This window comes from Dama dama, chromosome 13, assembly GCF_033118175.1.
Source record: "Dama dama isolate Ldn47 chromosome 13, ASM3311817v1, whole genome shotgun sequence".
Taxonomy (NCBI): domain Eukaryota; kingdom Metazoa; phylum Chordata; class Mammalia; order Artiodactyla; family Cervidae; genus Dama; species Dama dama.
In genome coordinates this window covers 76,015,567-76,032,916 of record NC_083693.1, presented here as the reverse complement: position 1 = coordinate 76,032,916, position 17,350 = coordinate 76,015,567, and the positions used below count along the sequence as shown (strand labels likewise).

The following is a 17,350-nucleotide window of genomic DNA, read 5'->3' as shown; positions in this document are numbered from 1 at the left end:
GCGCGCGCCGGGCGGGTCCTGGGGCGCGCAGTGCGGGCGGGCTGCGGCGCCGGCCGGGGTGGGGGCGTCTCTGGGACCGGCCCGCGGTCTCCAGCGCGTGTCTGCGCCTCGGGGGCTGCTCGGACCTCTGCTTCTCTGCTCCCGCTCTTCCCCTCTTACCTGTCCCTGTTCTTCGGCCTCCCCTCTCTGTCCCTGCTGCTCACTTTGTTCCCCGGGTCGCCGACTCTTCCCTACTCTTCCGTCGCTCCGCGCCTCTCTGAACCTCACTGTCCTGTCTGCATCTCCCTCTCTGCCACTGTCCCCCTGCTGTAGCCCTCTGGGACGTCGTACTGTCCCTGGAGGCAGCCGCCTGGGGAGGGCTGCATGTGTGTGTGGAGTGAGACTACCATGAGTCGCCAGACGGTGGGGACCTGCCACCAGGACTGCCCTCTGATCTGTTTTGGGAAGAGCAGCCTAGGCTGACCAGGAGTTAAGGTTCCTGGCTTCGGTCCAGAACTGTGGGGCCAGGCTGGGCCAGGTCCAGCGTGTGGATGCTGCGTGCTGGGTCACTAGGTGGTGGCTGAGGTCTGGGACTTGGGAGGGGCCTGAGTGAGATCAGAGCTCAGACACAGGGTCCCCCACTGCTGGGCAAGGGAAAGTGCCTCCCTCTGTGCCTCTGGCCACAGGATGAGAACCGGGTGCTCAGTCATCTGTCTGTCCCTGCACTGGGCCTAGTTTCAGGGCCTGGGTGTCTCCGCTGCATGGAGGGCAGGGTGGGGTGGGTCAGGGACAGTCCTTCCAGCTCAGGGTCAGTCATGCCGCAGCCTGGCCACACCCAGGACACCTGGCCAGCTGCGGCAAGGGGGGCTGGGGCCACACCGCATCGGCACAGGCGAAACCCCACTCCCTGGGGAAGCAAGCCTGGTGGTGATGATGATGGCAGTGCTAATGCAGAGAGGGTGGGGCACCCCTCCAGCGGCACCAGGAGCTGCTGGGGCCCCTCCTATTGTCCGTTTGTCTGGCTGGCACTGAAGCCCAGCCTGCCTCCTGTGTGGGCTTCCCTTGCCCAGGTGAGAATCCCACCCGTTCTCCCTGGGCGGCCAAGAGGATGACGAGCTCCCAGCCCCCTCCTCCTGACTGCGGTGGGCCCGGCCCACACCTCTGGGACTCCGCTGCATCACAGGGACAGAAGGGCCCAAAGGACGTGGGACCATTGCTCTGCCTGCCACACTGGCCTCCTCCTCGCTCACGGGCTGCCTGGAGACTCCTAAGCTGCAGGGTCTCCAGCCATCTCATCCACCCTCCTGTCTCACAGAGGCCTGTGCTGAGAGCCCCTCCCCAGCTGAGGCCCTCATTCTCACTTTGACCTGTGCTTCTTTGGCCTCTGGGGCAGTTCCTCCTTGTGTCCAGCCGGAAGAACCAACCCCTCTTAGGGAACAGGACTTGCTGGCTCAGAGGGCCTGCGAGTTGTGTCCAACATGCAGATTCTCAGACCCTCTCCATCGTTCGGAGGAGGCCAGAGAACATGCATGCTGGGCCTTAGTGCAGGCATCGTCCTGCTGCAGTTCCCTCCTAGCAGGCCAGAGGCGGGCAGACCCTCCCCGTCCCTTGTCTTTCTACGCGGTCCAAAGCTTCCCGCCGCTCGCACGTCTCAGAGCCTGTGCCCCAGCCAGGGGGTGGGAGCTGTGTTAGGTCCAACCTGCGCGCGGAGGCTGTCCCCTGGTGGCTGTGTTGGGAACACACCAGCGTAGGGATCCGCCCCGCTTTGCTGTGGGCCCGGCCAGTCGGAGTGGCACTCACCCACTCACCCGCTCCAGTATCCTTGCGCGGGGGAGCCCATGGACAGAGGAGCCTGGCGGGCTACAGTCCATGGGGTCGCAAAGAGTTGGACACGGCTGAGTGACTCACTCACACACCCTGCCCCACTACTGTCTTCCTGGGGACCCACCCTGCTCCTCCCGGGTGCACCGGCCTTCTGCAGGCGCCAACCACGTCACCCCGGGTGCTCCCCCCACCTCCCCGCCTTCCTCTCCCAGGGACGGCTGGTTCCTTTCTGAGGCAGAGCTGGGTCCTGGGCAGCTAGACCACTGATATGCCTGCATGCTGTCGCTCAGTCGTGTCCCACTCTTTGCAACCCTTTGGGCTGAAGCCTGCCAGGCTGCTCTGTCCATGGGATTCTCCAGGCAAGAATACTGCAGTGGATTGCCATTTCCTCCTCCAGGGGATCTTCCCGACCCAGGGATCGAACCCAGGTCTCCTACAGCTCCTGCGTTGTCAGGCGGAGTCTTTACGACTGAGCCTCCTGGGAAGCCCCAGCTCCCGGGCTGGGCCTCTGCCCTTCAACCCCTGGCTTGGTTTGTGGCCCCTCCCGCACCCACCCTCAGAAGCCCCTACAGGGACCAGAGAGCCCCAGGTGCTGGTGACACCCTGAGGGGGTCTGGGTGGTCTCTCCCTGGCGGGTGCCACGGCAACCCCAGAGCCTTTGGGAGCGCTGCGCGGTGTCAGGCGTCCCCTCTGGGGCCTCTGCCCAGCCCTGGGCTCTGGGCTCTGGGCTGGGTCTCAGATCTGTGAACGGCAGTGACCACAGCTGCTCAGGCCCAGGCGGGGTAGAGAGGTGTGGCCGGGGAGGCCCCGGGATGCCCCCGTGAGCAGTCCGAATGGGTGGCTTTGCCTGGTTCTCTGCACCGATGGAGACGGGGCCACGGAGTCTCGGAGCAGCGAGGCAGAGCCTGGAGCCAGTGTGGAACCTCTGTGGCCTCTACGGGGCCAGAGCAGCTGTGCCCCAGGCTCTGAGCTGCCTGGTGCCCCCAGGCAGGGGCAGACGGACGGGCACTGAGAAGGAGGTGTGGGCAGTCGTCCTGGGTGGGGGTCTGGACCCTCCCGGCACTTCAATGAGACTCTGAAAGCCACCCCTGGTGATGGCATGTATGTGTGTCCCTGACGACACCCCCACGTCTTGTGGGGAGACAAGTTGGACAGCCTGGCTCCCGCTCCAAGGCCCCTCAGGAAGTAGGGCAGGGCCCAGGCGTGGACAAGAAGGTCCAGTGCCCCAAACCACCTGTCTCCCGTTACGCACCTGTTCCACCTGGGGCTCACCATGGCTGGGCCTGTAGCAGGAATGCTGTGATGCCCTTCTTCCCTCTGGCTAAGCGCTTCCATTCGGGCCCAGCCAGGAGCTGCCTCTTCCAGGAAGCCCCCTGGATTGTTGTCCTTCAGACTCTGACCGTCTCTGTATCTCTGTGACTGCTTTGCAGACGGGCTCTGTTTCAGGTCCAGCCTGGGGCTAGTTTGCCTGGGGATGGGGAAGTGGAAGCGTCAGGGAGGAGAACCCCAGACAGGGGAGTAGGGCCCGGGCCATCTGGGGCCCCCATCACCCGCTTCGGGTGAAAAGCCCAGATTTCCCTGGCTAGGTCCCCTGCCTGGACGGGAGCAGGAGGTGGTGGTTTAGTCACTAAGTCGTGTCCGATTTTTGCAACCTCGTGGATTGTAGCCCACCAGCCTCCTCTGTCCATAGAATTCTCCAGGCAAGAACACTGGAGTGGGTTGCCATTTCCTCCTCCAGGGGAACTTCCTGACCCAGGGATCGAACCCGGGTCTCCTGCACTGCAGGTGACAGGAGGAGGCAGAGCCTATTCTTAGGACCGCTGTGAAGAGGGGTTGTCTGTCCACCTGTCCATCCATCTGCGCGTCCCAGGAGCCCTGGGCCTCAGGTGTCCACAGGTTGGGGAGCAGGGCTGTTTATTAAGGGAAGGTGAGACAGGTAGGACTTCTGACACCAGTCAGGGAGGGCTTCCAGGGGGAAGGGCCGCCTGATGGGGAGAGTCTGGAGAGCACCTTGATGGGGAGCAGCAAGCAACCTAACGGGGAGGGTCTGGGGAGGGGCGGGGATTAAGGCTGTCAGGAGGAAGGGCTGTGGTCCCAGGGCCGCTGGGAGCCCCAGAGGGTTTCAGGGCGGGTCCCACGGGAAGGGATGAGGCCCAGCAGGGTGCAGGAGGGGCGGCGGAGGAGCCAAGGACTGAGGGGAGGCTGTGCACCAGACGCTGTCTCGGAGCCCCTCCCCGCTCTTGGCCGGCCCGTCACTCCAGGAGCCTCAGGGGCATTGCCAGCACCTCCCCCCCTCCTCCAGTTTCTCCGATGTTTCTTTTTTGGGGGCACAGGCTGCTGGAGCTGAAGGTCCACCTCACTGGGATAAATATTTAATAGTCAGAAACACTTTCTAAAATGGAAAGATGGAGCCGGGCCCAGGAGGCCTGAGGGCCCCGGCGGGGTGGGCGGTGGCACGCCCGAGCCCACTGCTTGCCTGGTTCCAACCCTGCGTACAGGAGGGCGAGGGGCCGTACTGGGCCCCCTCCCACAGACTCAGCCCGCACATCCCGCCCAGGGCGGGCTCCCTGCCCCTGCAGGCAGAGGCTGGCTCCCCACTGCTTTAGCTGGTGAACCACCAGGAGCCCTGGGAAGGATCCCAGTTGGGCTCCGGCCTGGACACAGCAGCGGCTGTGGGTGCCCACCGCTGAGAGGAGGCCTGCAGCGGGTGTCTGTGTCTGGGCCCCGTCACGGCGGCCCAGCCCCACCGTCCACTCTCACTGTGGGTGGGCAGCCCTGGAGGTCGGGCCCCCCTGGGCTGGGGCAGGGCTTCTGTGTTTGGGGCTCGAGCCCTGAGTGGCCCCCCACCCCAAGCTGATGGTGGGCCGCCCGCACTGGCTCTGGGTAGCCTCCTCCACACTGCCCTTGACCCTGGTTGATGCCCTTGTCCCCAGGAGCCACCAGCCTTGCCGGGCCCAGCTCAGGCAAGAAGGAGGCGGCCTCCCGCTGCGCTCTTGGCTGCAGGGTCCCTCGGGGCGGCTCCCCCCTCCCCGGGCAGGCCTTGTTCCTGGGAGGTGGACGCACCCCCCGGAAGGGCATGCTCGCCCCCAGCCTCCTCACCAGCTGACCCGCTCTCCACTGCCTCCAGCCCTGCCCCATCCCTTCCCACGGGGCCTCCGAGGAAGAGCTCGGAGTCTGGGTGGCAGGGGTCGGCGGGCACGTGCCAGGCAGCCTGCATCCAGGCCTGGAGGTGCCCAGCGGCCCTTCCGCTGGCCCTGCACCTGCCTGGCCAGCTGGAGCCAGGGGACCGGCAGGCAGGGTCCCTGGGTGCCAAGGCGATGGCACGTCCTGGCTCAGCGTGCTTGTCTGCTGGGGGGGCCAGGCACACCCCTCAGAACAGATGCCAGCCCAGAGGCGGGGCGTGGGGCAGCTCCCGGACACTTGCCCCGACTGGGTCACAGCGGTGCCGACCCAGAGCCCTGCCCCTCCAACTGGCTCCCTCCCTTCCCTCCCAGCACTCCAGCCAGCGCCCACCTCCCAGGGGCGGCTGGCACTGGCCGCTGGGGGATAGACCAGGGTCCGCGCCGGGAGGGGGCTGGGGCCGAGCAGGCAGCAGGTGTCCATGCTGGAGTCTGGGGAGGGCCTGTCGCAGGGGGCTGGGGGAGACAGTGAGGCTGGAGGAGGCCCAGCCCGCGGACTGCACCGCAGAGGGGCTCAGGCTGCTTGGGCGGGGAGGCTGGCCACACTCTCGCGATGGTCCAGGGCAGGGCAGGTGGTGGGGGCGGCTTGACTGGCGTGGGGCACCCCGGCTCCGGCGACGAGGCCAGCACCCCGCCCTCCTTCCAGCTGAGTCAGCTCGCCTGGCCCTGCCCGTGCAGGGAGGCGGCAGCCTGGTGGGGCGCCAGGCAGGAAAGAGTCCGCCGGTGAGAACCGTGTGGGCCGGCGGACTAGGTGCGCTCGCGGGCCAGCAGGCCGAGCGGGTTTTCCTCTCGCGTAACCAGCATCGTTTACGGCCGCTAGGTTTTTGTGGGGTGGGTGGTGGGCGGCGGGGAGCAGCCTGCGTGCTGGTCCCCCTCACGGCCTCTCACCTGTGTCCCGGGCAGTGCCAGCCGCCTCAAGCTGGCCAGAGCCTTCTGAGCGGCCGGGGCCGTCCCTGCCGTCACCCCCTCTTAAGGCTGCTCTTGACTCCCCTGTTCTGGGGTGACCTAGTCCTCCAGTGGCTTCTTTCGGTGGCTGTTACCCTTGGTTCCCTGAGGCACCCCAGCCCTGTGGCGGCCGGCGCTGGCGGGTGCGGGCTGACCCTTCCTAGGGCTGGGCGTGACCCGTCACGGCCCTTGAGCCCCCGGCTGAGCCCCTCAGCGGTGCCAGCCTGCTGCAGCCTGCTTGTGGGGTGCAGGTGCCCGCAGCCAGCGGGGCCCCACCCCCAGGGTTGTGGGGCACAGGGTGGGGTGGCCCTGGGACCCAGCAGATGGGCTGATAGTATAGTCTGTGGGCCTGCTGGGGCCTGCTGGGCCTGCCCTGGCTCAGGGCGGGGCCTGGCAGCCGGAGCCCCGTCCTCCCGCCCCCTCAGGGATCCCCGGGGGCAGGGAGTCCTGGGGGGCTGGAAGGTGAGGCGACAGGAGCTGGCAAGCCGGGTTGGTGGGCTCCAGGGAGCTGGGGGGGCTTCCGCAGGTGCTGCTCAGCCACTTACGCCCAACGACCGCAGAGGGCTGGTGACGATTGCTGGTACCAGGGACCACCATGCCCAGCTAGCCCATCAGGTGCCCTGGAACCCTGGGCGCTGGGTTTTGGTTGAAGGGCTAGAGGGTGGCCAGGGTCAGGCTGCCCTCGAGGGGCTTGGACCGGGGGGCAGTGGCCAAGGCCACCTTCCCCAGGGTCACTGGCCCAGGCCATGGACGGGCTCCGTCTGGCCCTGCTCTGGCCTTTGTGGTCTTGGCGGTGGAAGAGGCTGGCTGTGCCCTGGGCAGGGGTCTCAGCAGAGCCTGAGGGGCCGTGAGGCGCTGCCCCCCCGCCAGAGGGAGCCATCCTAGGTCCATCCCGGAAGGTGCCTCCATCCACCCCTCAGGCTGTACCTCCACGTCCCTCCCTGGCACCCCGACCTGCCAGCCCCCCAGCCTCTGGCCCAGGCCGGTGCCCAGCCTGCCTGGATGGTCCTGCGTGACAGCAGGTCTACCCACCTGCCTGTCTGTCCACCCAGCAGGACTGACTGCACTGGGCCGGGCCAGGCCAGGGCAGGGCAGGCAATGACTCACGGCATCCCTGAGCGGGCTGGTGTTTCCTCCCCCAGTCAGCTGCTCTGCCTGGGGGGGCACTCTGGGGGAGGGCTGGGGGCCCCCCTGCTCCTGAGTGAGCGGGATGGGGCTGGCCCAGCTGTGGGGGCCTATGAGGGGGCCCGCCCGGTCCCTGTGGTCGGGGAGGGGTCTTAGCTGACTCTGGGCCGGCCTGGGAAGGGGGCCTGAGGGCGGGGCCTGAGGGTGGGGCCTGGAGGGGAGGAGCCAGGAGGACGGACCCAAGGAGCTGGGAGTCTGGATCGTCACTTCGGGCAAAGTTGGGAGGACGTCGGCCTCGGTAAGCAGCTGAGCTGTCTTCGGTGCACCCTCTGCCCCCTGCCCCCTTCCTGGGCTCAGCCCTGGGGCACCCGGCCACCCCTACAGGGTGAAGGTGGGGACTCTGGCGGGGTTGGCAGAGCTGGGGTGCCAGCTCTCCATTGCCATCTCCCTGAGTCTGCCCTCCTCCAGCCCAGCTGATGCGGGAGGGGCAGGCTGGTCGGATCCTGGTGGCCAAGGGTCACCATGGTTGGCATGGCCATTTCAGTCCCAGGGAAGGCAGACCCCCAGCTGGGTCGTGTGGCCGAGGGTGGGTCCTTTAGGTGACCCTGCTCTGATGCCCTGGGGGCCTGGGGGAGAGGAGGGCGCTTCAGCCAAGCTTATCTGCAGGTGCCGGGTGGGCAGTGCGGACCTGTGGTGGTGCCCCAGAGTCACACGGCGCTGGGCATCTGGGTGCTGGCCCTTCAGCCTGGACACAGACAGACTCGGGCCTGCTGGGCCTGCTGGGGTGGGCGAGAGGGTCCGGACACTGCTTTCTGCTGCCAGGCCCATGCAGCTGGTGGTCTGGGAGCCGCCTTCAGGCCTCCGAGTGTCCAGGTACAGAAAGAGATGTGCTGGGCTCACCTGCTGCCCCTCCTAGCCCTTGAGACCCCGCTGCACCCTCAGCCTGGGCAGGACTCACCGTCCCTTCCTCTACCCTCCTACTCCCGGCTCTAGCATTTACTATGCACCTACTGCATGCCAGTGTTTGGTGAGAATGTTCCAGGAACCAGGGACCAGGCAGTGGCCAGAGATGATGACAGGGTGGCCAAGCTGGACGGTGAGATGGCAGAGGAAGCTGCATGTGAAAAGGGCAGAGGTCAGGAGAGAGGGCTGGTCTGGAGCCCAGCTCTGAAGGTCTGGGGAGGGCACCAGTGCTGGTGGGCCAGGCAGACAGCTGGGCTGGAGAATGGCCTGAAAGCCGCCTGGTTGCAGCCGGGGCTGCAGTGGAGGTGGCCGTGGGCCAGGGGGACCGAGGCCTTCCTGTAGGCAGAGCCGAAGCCCAGGCTGCCATCCCAGGCAGCACACTTCTCTTGAGAAATCCCGGGGAGGCAGGGCGGGCCCTTGGCTGTCTGCGGGCGTTGCTTCAGAAAGTCTGGAGGTCTCGTGACAAGTCAGCCGCACTCGGCCCTTTCCTCCTGATGTTCCAGGGTGGGGTGAGGCGGGGTGTCCCGTGCGCCCCTGTGGGCACTGGGCTCCCAGCCTGAGGGCAGTGTCCCCTGTGGAGGGAGCCTGGGCCGGCCGGGGGCTCACCTCGGGCTGTGCACATTGTCCACACACGCACCCCAGGGCTGGACACTCAGGCCACTATCGAGGGCCCTGCTGCTGGCTGCTCTTCTTCCTCTCGCACTGACAGTCCCTGGTCCTCCCGCTGCCCGAGTAAACGCGCCCCACAGCCGGCCCCAGCTGGAGGCTGGAGTTGGGCTCCCGGGGCGGTCAGTCAGGTGCACACCTGGGTTCTGTTTAGGCAAAGCTGCTGGGCCCATGAGTGGTCCTACGCTGGGCCCCCTGAGAAACCCCCCTTGGCTGGGGCTGGCGGGAGAGTCCCAGGTCAGGCCAGGGCCCCAAGGGCCAGGTGAGTGTGGGGAAGTCATCCAGGTGAACGCCCCCTTTCTGCGGCCGTCCCCCAGCCAATGTCGGGCTGCTCCTTGGCTCTGCCCGCTCCGCAGACGCTCCCTGGAGGCCCCACCCCAGAGAATTGCCATTCTTGGGAGTGAAGCTTTTCTGATGATGTGGTGCCCACCCCCCCGCCAAAGTCCCCCAGTAGGTCGCATTTGAGGTCGTGGACTAGTTAGGGTGCGTGTGTAGCCCAACCAGGGTGCTGGGGCCACAGCTGGGCCTGAGCCCTGGGGAGGAGGGGCCGGGCGTTGGGCAAGGCAGCAGGTGCCAGCAATCGGACAGGCTGGGCCTGGTCCAGCAAGTCACCTCTACATCCTCCTCTGCAAAGTGGGCTTTGGTGACCTTACGTTATCAGTCATTATTCCAGGCGACTGCTGGGTCTGGGCTCTCTGCAGGGCCCAGGCCAAGTCAGGCCGGCTGCCGGGAGGGACTCCTCGCATGCACTCGGGGTGCGGGGGCCCACAGGACACGGGGACTGGCAGAACAGAGCTTGGGGCTACGGGGAGGCCTCCTCTCCCCTCCGTGGGGGCAGGTCCAAGGCTGGCAGGGCTGCTGGCTGCCTGGCCCCGGGGCACGCAGGATATCCTCCTTCCTGTTTGTGCGTCTCTGGGCTGGGCTCCAGCCGGCCTGGGGTTCTGCCTTAAGGGGTGCAGAGGGACCCAGAGCTTACAAACGCTGCCTGCACCTTCCCAGCAGCCTGACCTTGGGCTTGGCCTGTGCTTGCCTCCTTGAGCCCCCACTTTTGGTTCCTACCTTAGGTTAGGGCTCTGGCACCCGAGGGGGTTATTGTGAGGGCGGGACTGGGCCGGCTGGGGCCGCAGCAGCAGGAGGGGCGCTGGGCCAGCCCAAGCTGGGCAGGCTGAGCCTCCCTGCCCCCAGGTTCCCGGGCCCTCAGGTTCCCCCAGCCTTTCCCTTCAGCCTCCAGCCTCCTCTGGAGCAGGTCTAGGGCTACAGCTTCTCGGGGCCCGGGGCATCCCCGCCGACTTCGGGGCCTTGCACCGCCGCGCCCAGCCCAAGGCCCCGCTGCACACCGCCTGGGGTCCCCCGCCTCCCGCAGCTGCGATCCGGGTCTGGGCGGGTCGCTGCCCGCTCCCCCAGGGACACGCCTGCCAGCCCGGCGCGGAGGGCGGTCCCGGCCTTGTTTTGCTGTGACTCAGAGAAGGATGCGGTCTGGGGGCGGCCGGGCTGCTTTCCTGGGCGGGTCTGCGCAGCTCCCCGCCCCTCGGCCAGCGCCCCCGCACGGAGCACGGGGCTCGGGGAGCGGGAGGTCGCCCCGCGCGGGCCAGGCCGGGGGCCGGGGCCCGGGCGCCGCCACCCTTGGCCGACCCCCGCGCGTCCGGCCCCGCGCGGCCCCGCGGGCTGAGCACTTCGGGCAGTGGCTCCTCCTCCCCCGGCCTCCGATTCCCGGGCGCTCACCCAGCGCTCCCACTTTGGGGATGGGCAGGACGGGAAGGGAGACTGTGGCCGGACGGTGCGGGGTCCGCCGCCCTCGCCTTTGGCTTCCGCAGGGCAGCGAGCTCGGGGGGGAGCAGGCCCGGGTCTCCCGCCCCGCGGGCGACCCGGAATCCGCGGGGACTGGCTCCCACTTCCCTGCCGCGCCCCGACCTCTGCATCCCTGGGGAAGTCAAGGCTCAGAGTGGGACGGGCTTGCTCGGGTCACACGGCAAGTTGGTCAGAGAGGAGCCGCCACAGCCGCAGTTGCCCTAGACCCTGGCTTCCCCCGTGGGCTCCATGGGGACAGGGAGAAACGGCCCGTGGGAGGGGGGTCCTCTCCTGCTCCAAGCCCTGCTGGCCGGGGTCGGTGGGAACTCCGGGGTTGGCAGGTGTCCCCTCCTCACCAGCAGTGCGGACACAACCATGGAGGGTTCTCTGAGCCCGGCCAGATTCCATAAGATCCAGGGCCGCTTCTCATGGGCTCTAGAGTACAGTTCAGGGGGCGCTGGGCTTGCCGGCGCTGGTGGACCGGTTTTAAGGAGGGGTTTTGATCGCTGAATAATCACAAGACTATTTGCATAACCGGTTTCTCCTGAGTGATGCTGTCCTGTGTGTCTCTAGGAATATGTCCAATTCCTCCGCATTTTCAGATTTATTGGCATAGAGTTTATAATTTCCTCATTTCAATTTTATGTAGAATTTAAACATTTTTTTGGGAAAGGTGCAAGTCATCCTTGTGTAGCTAAATGCCTTCTCCCAAAGTGGACACATGGGTGTAACCAGCACCCCAGCCCCCTCCTGAGGCCTCTCCCCAGCTGGTCTGCCCCCTCCCAAAGGAATTCCATCACTAGTGCCTGCCAGTTCTAAGTTTTACACTTAGCTCTGTGATTCATTTTGACTTAATTTTTACACATGCTATGAAGTAAGCATCCAGGTATTTTTTCCCCCCAAATACATATCCACTTGTCCCAGCACCACTGTTGAAAAGACTATTAATTTTCTATTGGAATATTTTGGCTGCTTTGTCAAAAATCAATTGATCTCACAAAGCGTGGGACTACTGTAGACTTTCTATTCTTTTCCACTGATATTTGTGTTTATATCATACTGACTTGGTTCTGTTGGGGGTCAGAGAAAATACCTAGCTGACTTTAAATGGTTTAAATTATTTTCAACTTATTGAGACGTTTAAAGGGGCCAGCGTGTGGTCCCTCTCTGTGAAGAGGAGTGTGTGCTGTGCTCCCGTCGGGTGGCCTGCTGGGTGACGGGTGGGCCAGGTCTCTTCCTCCCTGTTTTGTTTTGTAAGGCTGTCGAGCACCGAGCAGAGTGTTACCGTCTCTGTCTTAATGTGGCTTTGTTTATTTCTCCTTTCAGTTTTCCCAGTTTTCACTTCAGTGTTTTTTGCCTCTGTTATTAGGTGTATACAGACATAGATTTTTTTTTTTGATGAATTGTGCCCTGTATTATTATTATGAAATGATTAGTTTTAAAAAATGATTTATTATTTTGAAATGATTAGATATTTTTCTTTCCTTGCCTTGTGGCACTAGTGGCAAAGAACCTGTCTGCCAATGCAGGAGACATGTGTTTGATCCCTGGGTTGGGAAGATCCCCTGGAGAAGGAAATGGTAACTCACTCCAGTGTTCTTGGCTGGAGGATCCCCATGGAGAGAGAAGCCTGGCGGGCTACAGTCCACAGGGTCTCGGAGGGTCAGAAACGACTGACGCGGCTGAGCACGCATGCTGCACACCCCGTATTGTCTCGATTTCTCCATTTAAGGGCGTCCCCCAAGCTCAGCTGGTAAGGAACCCGCCTGTGATGCAGGAGACCCCGGGTTGATTCCTGGGTCGGGAGGATCCGCTGGGGAAGGTATAGGCTACCCACTCCAGTATTCTTGGGCTTCCCTTGTGGCTCAGCTGGTAAAGAATCCGCCTGCAATAAGGGAAACTTGGGTTCTGTCCCTGGGTCAGGAAGATCCCCTGGAGAAGGCAAAGGCTACCCACTCCAGTGTTCTGGCCTGGAGAATTCCATGGACTGTATAGTCCACGGGGTTGCAAAGGGTTGGACACGAGACTAAGCAACTTTCACTTCACTTCTTTTTATTTATAGTCCATTTTGCCTAGACAGCATGTAATCAGGGTTGCTTTTTAAATTTCATCTGACAATCTCTACCTTTTTGATTGGAATTTTAAGTCCTTTTATATTTAATATATTGTCAATATGGGTGGCTTAAATCCTACCATCTTGCTAGTTGCTTTCTAATTTTATTCAATCCATCCTTTGCTCCTCTTTCCCTCATTCCTTACCAAGTTTTAGAGTTACTAAAATATATATACATGGCTTCCCAGGTGGCACTAGTGGTGAAGAATCTGCCTGCCAATGCAGGTTAGATATAAGAGACATGGGTTCGATCCCTGGGTCGGGAAGATCCCCTGGAGGAGGGCCCAGCAACCCACTCTAGTATTCTTGCCTGGAGAATCCCGTGGACAGAGGAGCCAGAGTCAGACAGAACTGAAGCAGCTTAGCATGCACCCACATACACATGTACGTAATTGCTTAATAACATACATTACACATGTAAGTATAAAGTTTATATTTATAAATTGATATATATTTATACATTATATATATAATTAATTATATACTAGACAAATATTAATATAAATTATACACATATAATTATATTAATGTAAGTAATGTAAATTATATACATTGTACATATAATTATACATATAATTTGTATATATCCAAATTATATACATTCTTGTATATACAAAATTATTCTATATGTATATATACAATAAGACACTCACATGTATTATATATATACATATATATTTTATTATTTTGTCATCTATATTAATGTATATTTTACAAACATATTTTTAGTATTGTATTTTATTTCTGCTGTTGGCTTATTAGCTACCCGTGTTTTTCATCTTAGTGGTTGCTTCATGGTTTATACCATGTATTTTTATTATCACAGTGTGTCTTCCAATTACATTATACTTCCTCATGTATAATGTGAGAACTTAACAGTAAGAACTTCCATCACCCCAACCCCTTCCTTCATATTATAGTTGTCATATGCATTACTCCTACATATGTTAAATTCTATGTTTTATTACTTTTGTTTTATGCAGTTAATTACCTTTTCCTTTTACAGGTCTACTAAGGTGTAATTTGCATACCATAAACCTCACTCATTGTAAATGCATGATTCAGTCATTTCGGTAACTACAGAGCTTTGCAGCCATCACCCTGTCCAGTTCTAGAACATTCCCATCAACCCCAGTTCTCTGGAGCCTGTTGGTAGCCTGTGCCTACTCCCACCAGTAGTCCCTAGCAGTTACTTAATTGTGCTAAAATATAGAAACTGATCCAACATATATCCTTCCCCTCCCCCTTCCTTTTTGCTATTGTTGCCACATGTATCACATCTATGTGTATCACAACCCCAACAACATGACTTTAGAGTCACCACCTTACTGGGATGTTGCCAGATTACGGCCTGTGCGCTAAATCTGTCCTGCCGCTTGGCTTGTCGGTGAGGTTTTGCTGGATCACGGTCATGCTCATTCACTTACATTTTGTCTGTAACTACTGCTGAGCTACAGCCATGGAGTTGCAAGAAAGATCACATGGCCTGCAAAGCCTGAAATATGTGCTGTCTGACCTGTCTCAAGAAAAGTTTGCAAACCCCGGCTGTATATGATCTTATATCTTTTAAAGAAGTTGAAAGATGGAATGGGATATATTTATAGCTATCTCATTGGAAAGATATGTTTGCTGAGCTTTTTATATTTGCCCACATAGTGGCCATTTTCTGCATTCTTCGTTTCTTCCTGTAGAAATGGGTTAGTATCTAATACTGGTTCCTTTAGCATTTCTTCTAGGAAGACTTGCTGGCAATGAAGTCTCTTTGTTCCTTTGCAGATGTCTTTATTTTGCCTTTATTTTTGAAGGACACTTTACTAGATATACAATTCATGTTTGACAACACTTTTCTTTTAGCAATTTGAATCTCTTGTTCCACTTTTTCCTGGCTTCCATGGTGTTGGATAGTTATTGCATTGTCGTACCGTTAAATATGATGGGCCACTTTTCCTTGTTGCTTTCAAAATTGTCTCTTTCTTGTGAACATTTTGATGTGATTGTCTAGGTCTGGATCCCTTTGTGTTTCTCCTACTCAGATTTGTTGAGCTTCTGAGATCTGTAGATTGTTTTCAGCCATTATTCTCTCAAAAATTTTTTTCTCCCTCTCTCTTTTCCCCTCTGAGACTTCAGCTACACATAATTGGCATTCTTAATGTCATCCCATGGATCTCTGAGGTTCTGTTCATTTTCTTTCAATCCTTTCCCCCTTGTTATTTACACTGGTTTTTGTTGTTCAGTCGCTAAGTCATGTCCCACACCTTGTGATCCCAGGGACAGCAGCACACCAGCTTTGCAGGCCATGTGATCTTTCTTGCAACTCCATGGCTGTAGCTCAGCAGTAGTTGTAGACAACATGTAAGTGAATGAGCGTAACTGTGATCCAACAAAACTTCACTTACAAAACAAGCAGCAGGACAGATTTAGTGCACAGGCCATAATCTGTCCTCCACTATTTCTTGGAGTTTGTTCAAATTCATGTCCATTGAGTCACTGATACTATCCAACCATCTCATCCTCTGCTGCCCCCTTCTCCTTTTTGTCTTCAGTCTTTCCCAGCATCAGAGTCTTTTCCAATGAGTCAGCTCTTCGCATCAGGTGGCCAGAGTATTGGAGCTTCAGCCTTGGCATTACTCCTTCCAATGAATATTCAGTGTTGATTTTCTTTAGGATTGACTGGTTTGATCTCTTTGCTGTCCAAGGGACTCTTAACAGCCTTCTCCTGCATCACAATTCAAAAGCATCAGTTCTTTGATACTCAGCCTTCTTTACGGTCCAACTCTCACATCTGTACATGACTACTGGAAAAACCATAGCTTTGACTGTACGGACCTTTGTCAGCGAAGTGATGTCTCTGCTTTTCAATACACTATTTAGGGTTGTCATAGTTCTTCTTTCAAGGAGCAAGCATCTTTTATTTCATGGATGTGGTCACCATCTGCAGTGATTCTGAAGCCCAAGAAAATAGAATTTGTAACTTCTTGCACTTTTTCCCCGTTTTATTTGCCATGAAGTGATGGGACCAGATGCCATGATCTTAGTTTTTTTATTTTTTTATTTTTTATCTTAATTTTTTTAATGTTGAGTTTCAAGCCAGCTTTGACTCTCCTCTTTCACCCCTATCATGAGGCTCTTTAGTTCTTCTTCCCTTTTTGCCAGTAGAGTGGTTAAAATGACTAATTCTGTTAACATACAAGTGTTTTTGTTGTGGTTGTTTTTTTCTGACTGCACCACAGAGCTCCCTGACCAGGGATTGAACCTGGGCCCCAGCAGTGAACGTGCTGAGTCCTGATCACTGACCACCAGGGGATTCCCCTAATCTACCAGTTTTTCACTTCCCCTGTTATCTCAGCTCTGCTATGGAGTCTCTCCAGTAAACTTTCAACTCCAGAATTTCCAATTTAAAAAAATATAATTTCTGTTTCTTTATGACATTCTTCATCAAACCGTGGTCATATTTTTCATTAATTTTTCAAACATGCTCTCCTTTACTTTTTTGAACAAATTTATGAATCTTGCTTTGGAGTCTGTGCCAAATCCAACATCTGTGGACATTCAAAGACAGGTTCCATGAACTGCTTCAGTTCCTCACTACAGATCATACTTTCCTGTTTCATTGCATGTCATGTACTTTTGTGTTGCATGCCGGACATTATACTGTCCATATTACAGTAACTCTGGATTCTCATTCTTTGTCAGGGTTGTAATTACTGTTTCATTTGTGTGTTTGTTTAGTAACTTGCTTTGACTAAATCTGTTAGGTTTACCTACTTGATCCGCGCACCCCCTCCCGGCTCCCAGCTTTCAGACCCAGTCTCGCGGCCTCCCCAGCTCAGTGGCTGTGGGTCCTCCCCTGACCCTTGCCCTGACCCCAGGCCCAGTGTCTGGGCTAGCCCACCTGTGTGTCCACAGCCTCTCCTGGGCCCCTGCCCCCAGCCACCGTCGCCCCACCGGCCGGCGAGGCGCCACTGACTCAGCCTTCCCTTTGTAGTGTCCGGTCGGCAGCTACAGCCTGGAGAGCCAGATGCAGAATCCGAGGACGAGCACTCGGTAAGTGAGGTCTGGGAGGGCGCGGGCACGCTCCTACCCCCCCGGCCTTCCCTGGACTTGAGCGGAGCCGCGCGGCTGAGGGTAGCCTGAGCTTCTGTCCTCCCGCCAGGTGACTGCCGGGCCGGGGCCCGAGCTCATCCGTCCCCGGCCACAGGGCTCCTCGCCTGTCTACGAGTGCGTGACGGAGGGTGCCGGCTTCAGACTCCCGGTAAGCCCCCTGGACGGACATGCGCAGGCGGAGGGTGGGCTCAGCGGGGAGAGGCACAGGCGGCCACCCCGCCTCCGGGTCGCCCCGCGTGGACAGCTGTGTCCGCTCTGGCTCCTCTGCCCTTGCCCCGGGGCCCTCCCTTCAGCCAGCCAAGACCAGGAGAGAGAGCACACGTGTGCAGCTGGGGAAGAGACCTCACGCCCCGTGTGTGGTGGGGCGCGGGGCATGTGCACGCATGCGGCTCTCTGGCAAGGAGACGCAGACGGGGTCTCTGCGGCCACCTCTGGAGACGACCGCGGAAGGCCAGCAGCAGTGCGTTCCCGACAAGGCCTCCATCTGGCGCTGCTTCCTTTCTGTCCCCTCTACCTGTGGACGTGGGGGCTGGGCCCCGTGGGAAGCGTTGAGGCCAGAGCCGCCTTCCCCCTGGAGGAGCCTGGCTCCGCTTGCACACGGCCGCACCCTGCAGGTTCTAGGCAGGTTCGGACGTCTGGGCCTCCCCGAGTGCCTCCTGTCCCC

The 17,350-nt window shown here is 59.0% G+C and overlaps 1 protein-coding gene across 1 annotated transcript in view; it reads left to right on the top strand.

Moving 5' to 3' along the window:
- Positions 1 to 7,137: 7,137 nt before the first annotated feature.
- Positions 7,138 to 17,350, top strand: part of AHNAK2 (AHNAK nucleoprotein 2) — a 28,208-nt gene continuing 17,995 nt past the window's right edge. Inside the window, exons 1-4 of the mRNA XM_061159134.1 lie at positions 7,138 to 7,154; positions 7,256 to 7,350; positions 16,568 to 16,626; positions 16,736 to 16,834. Coding sequence (XP_061015117.1) covers positions 7,138 to 7,154; positions 7,256 to 7,350; positions 16,568 to 16,626; positions 16,736 to 16,834 — 270 coding nt within the window. The remainder of the gene's footprint in view (positions 7,155 to 7,255; positions 7,351 to 16,567; positions 16,627 to 16,735; positions 16,835 to 17,350) is intronic.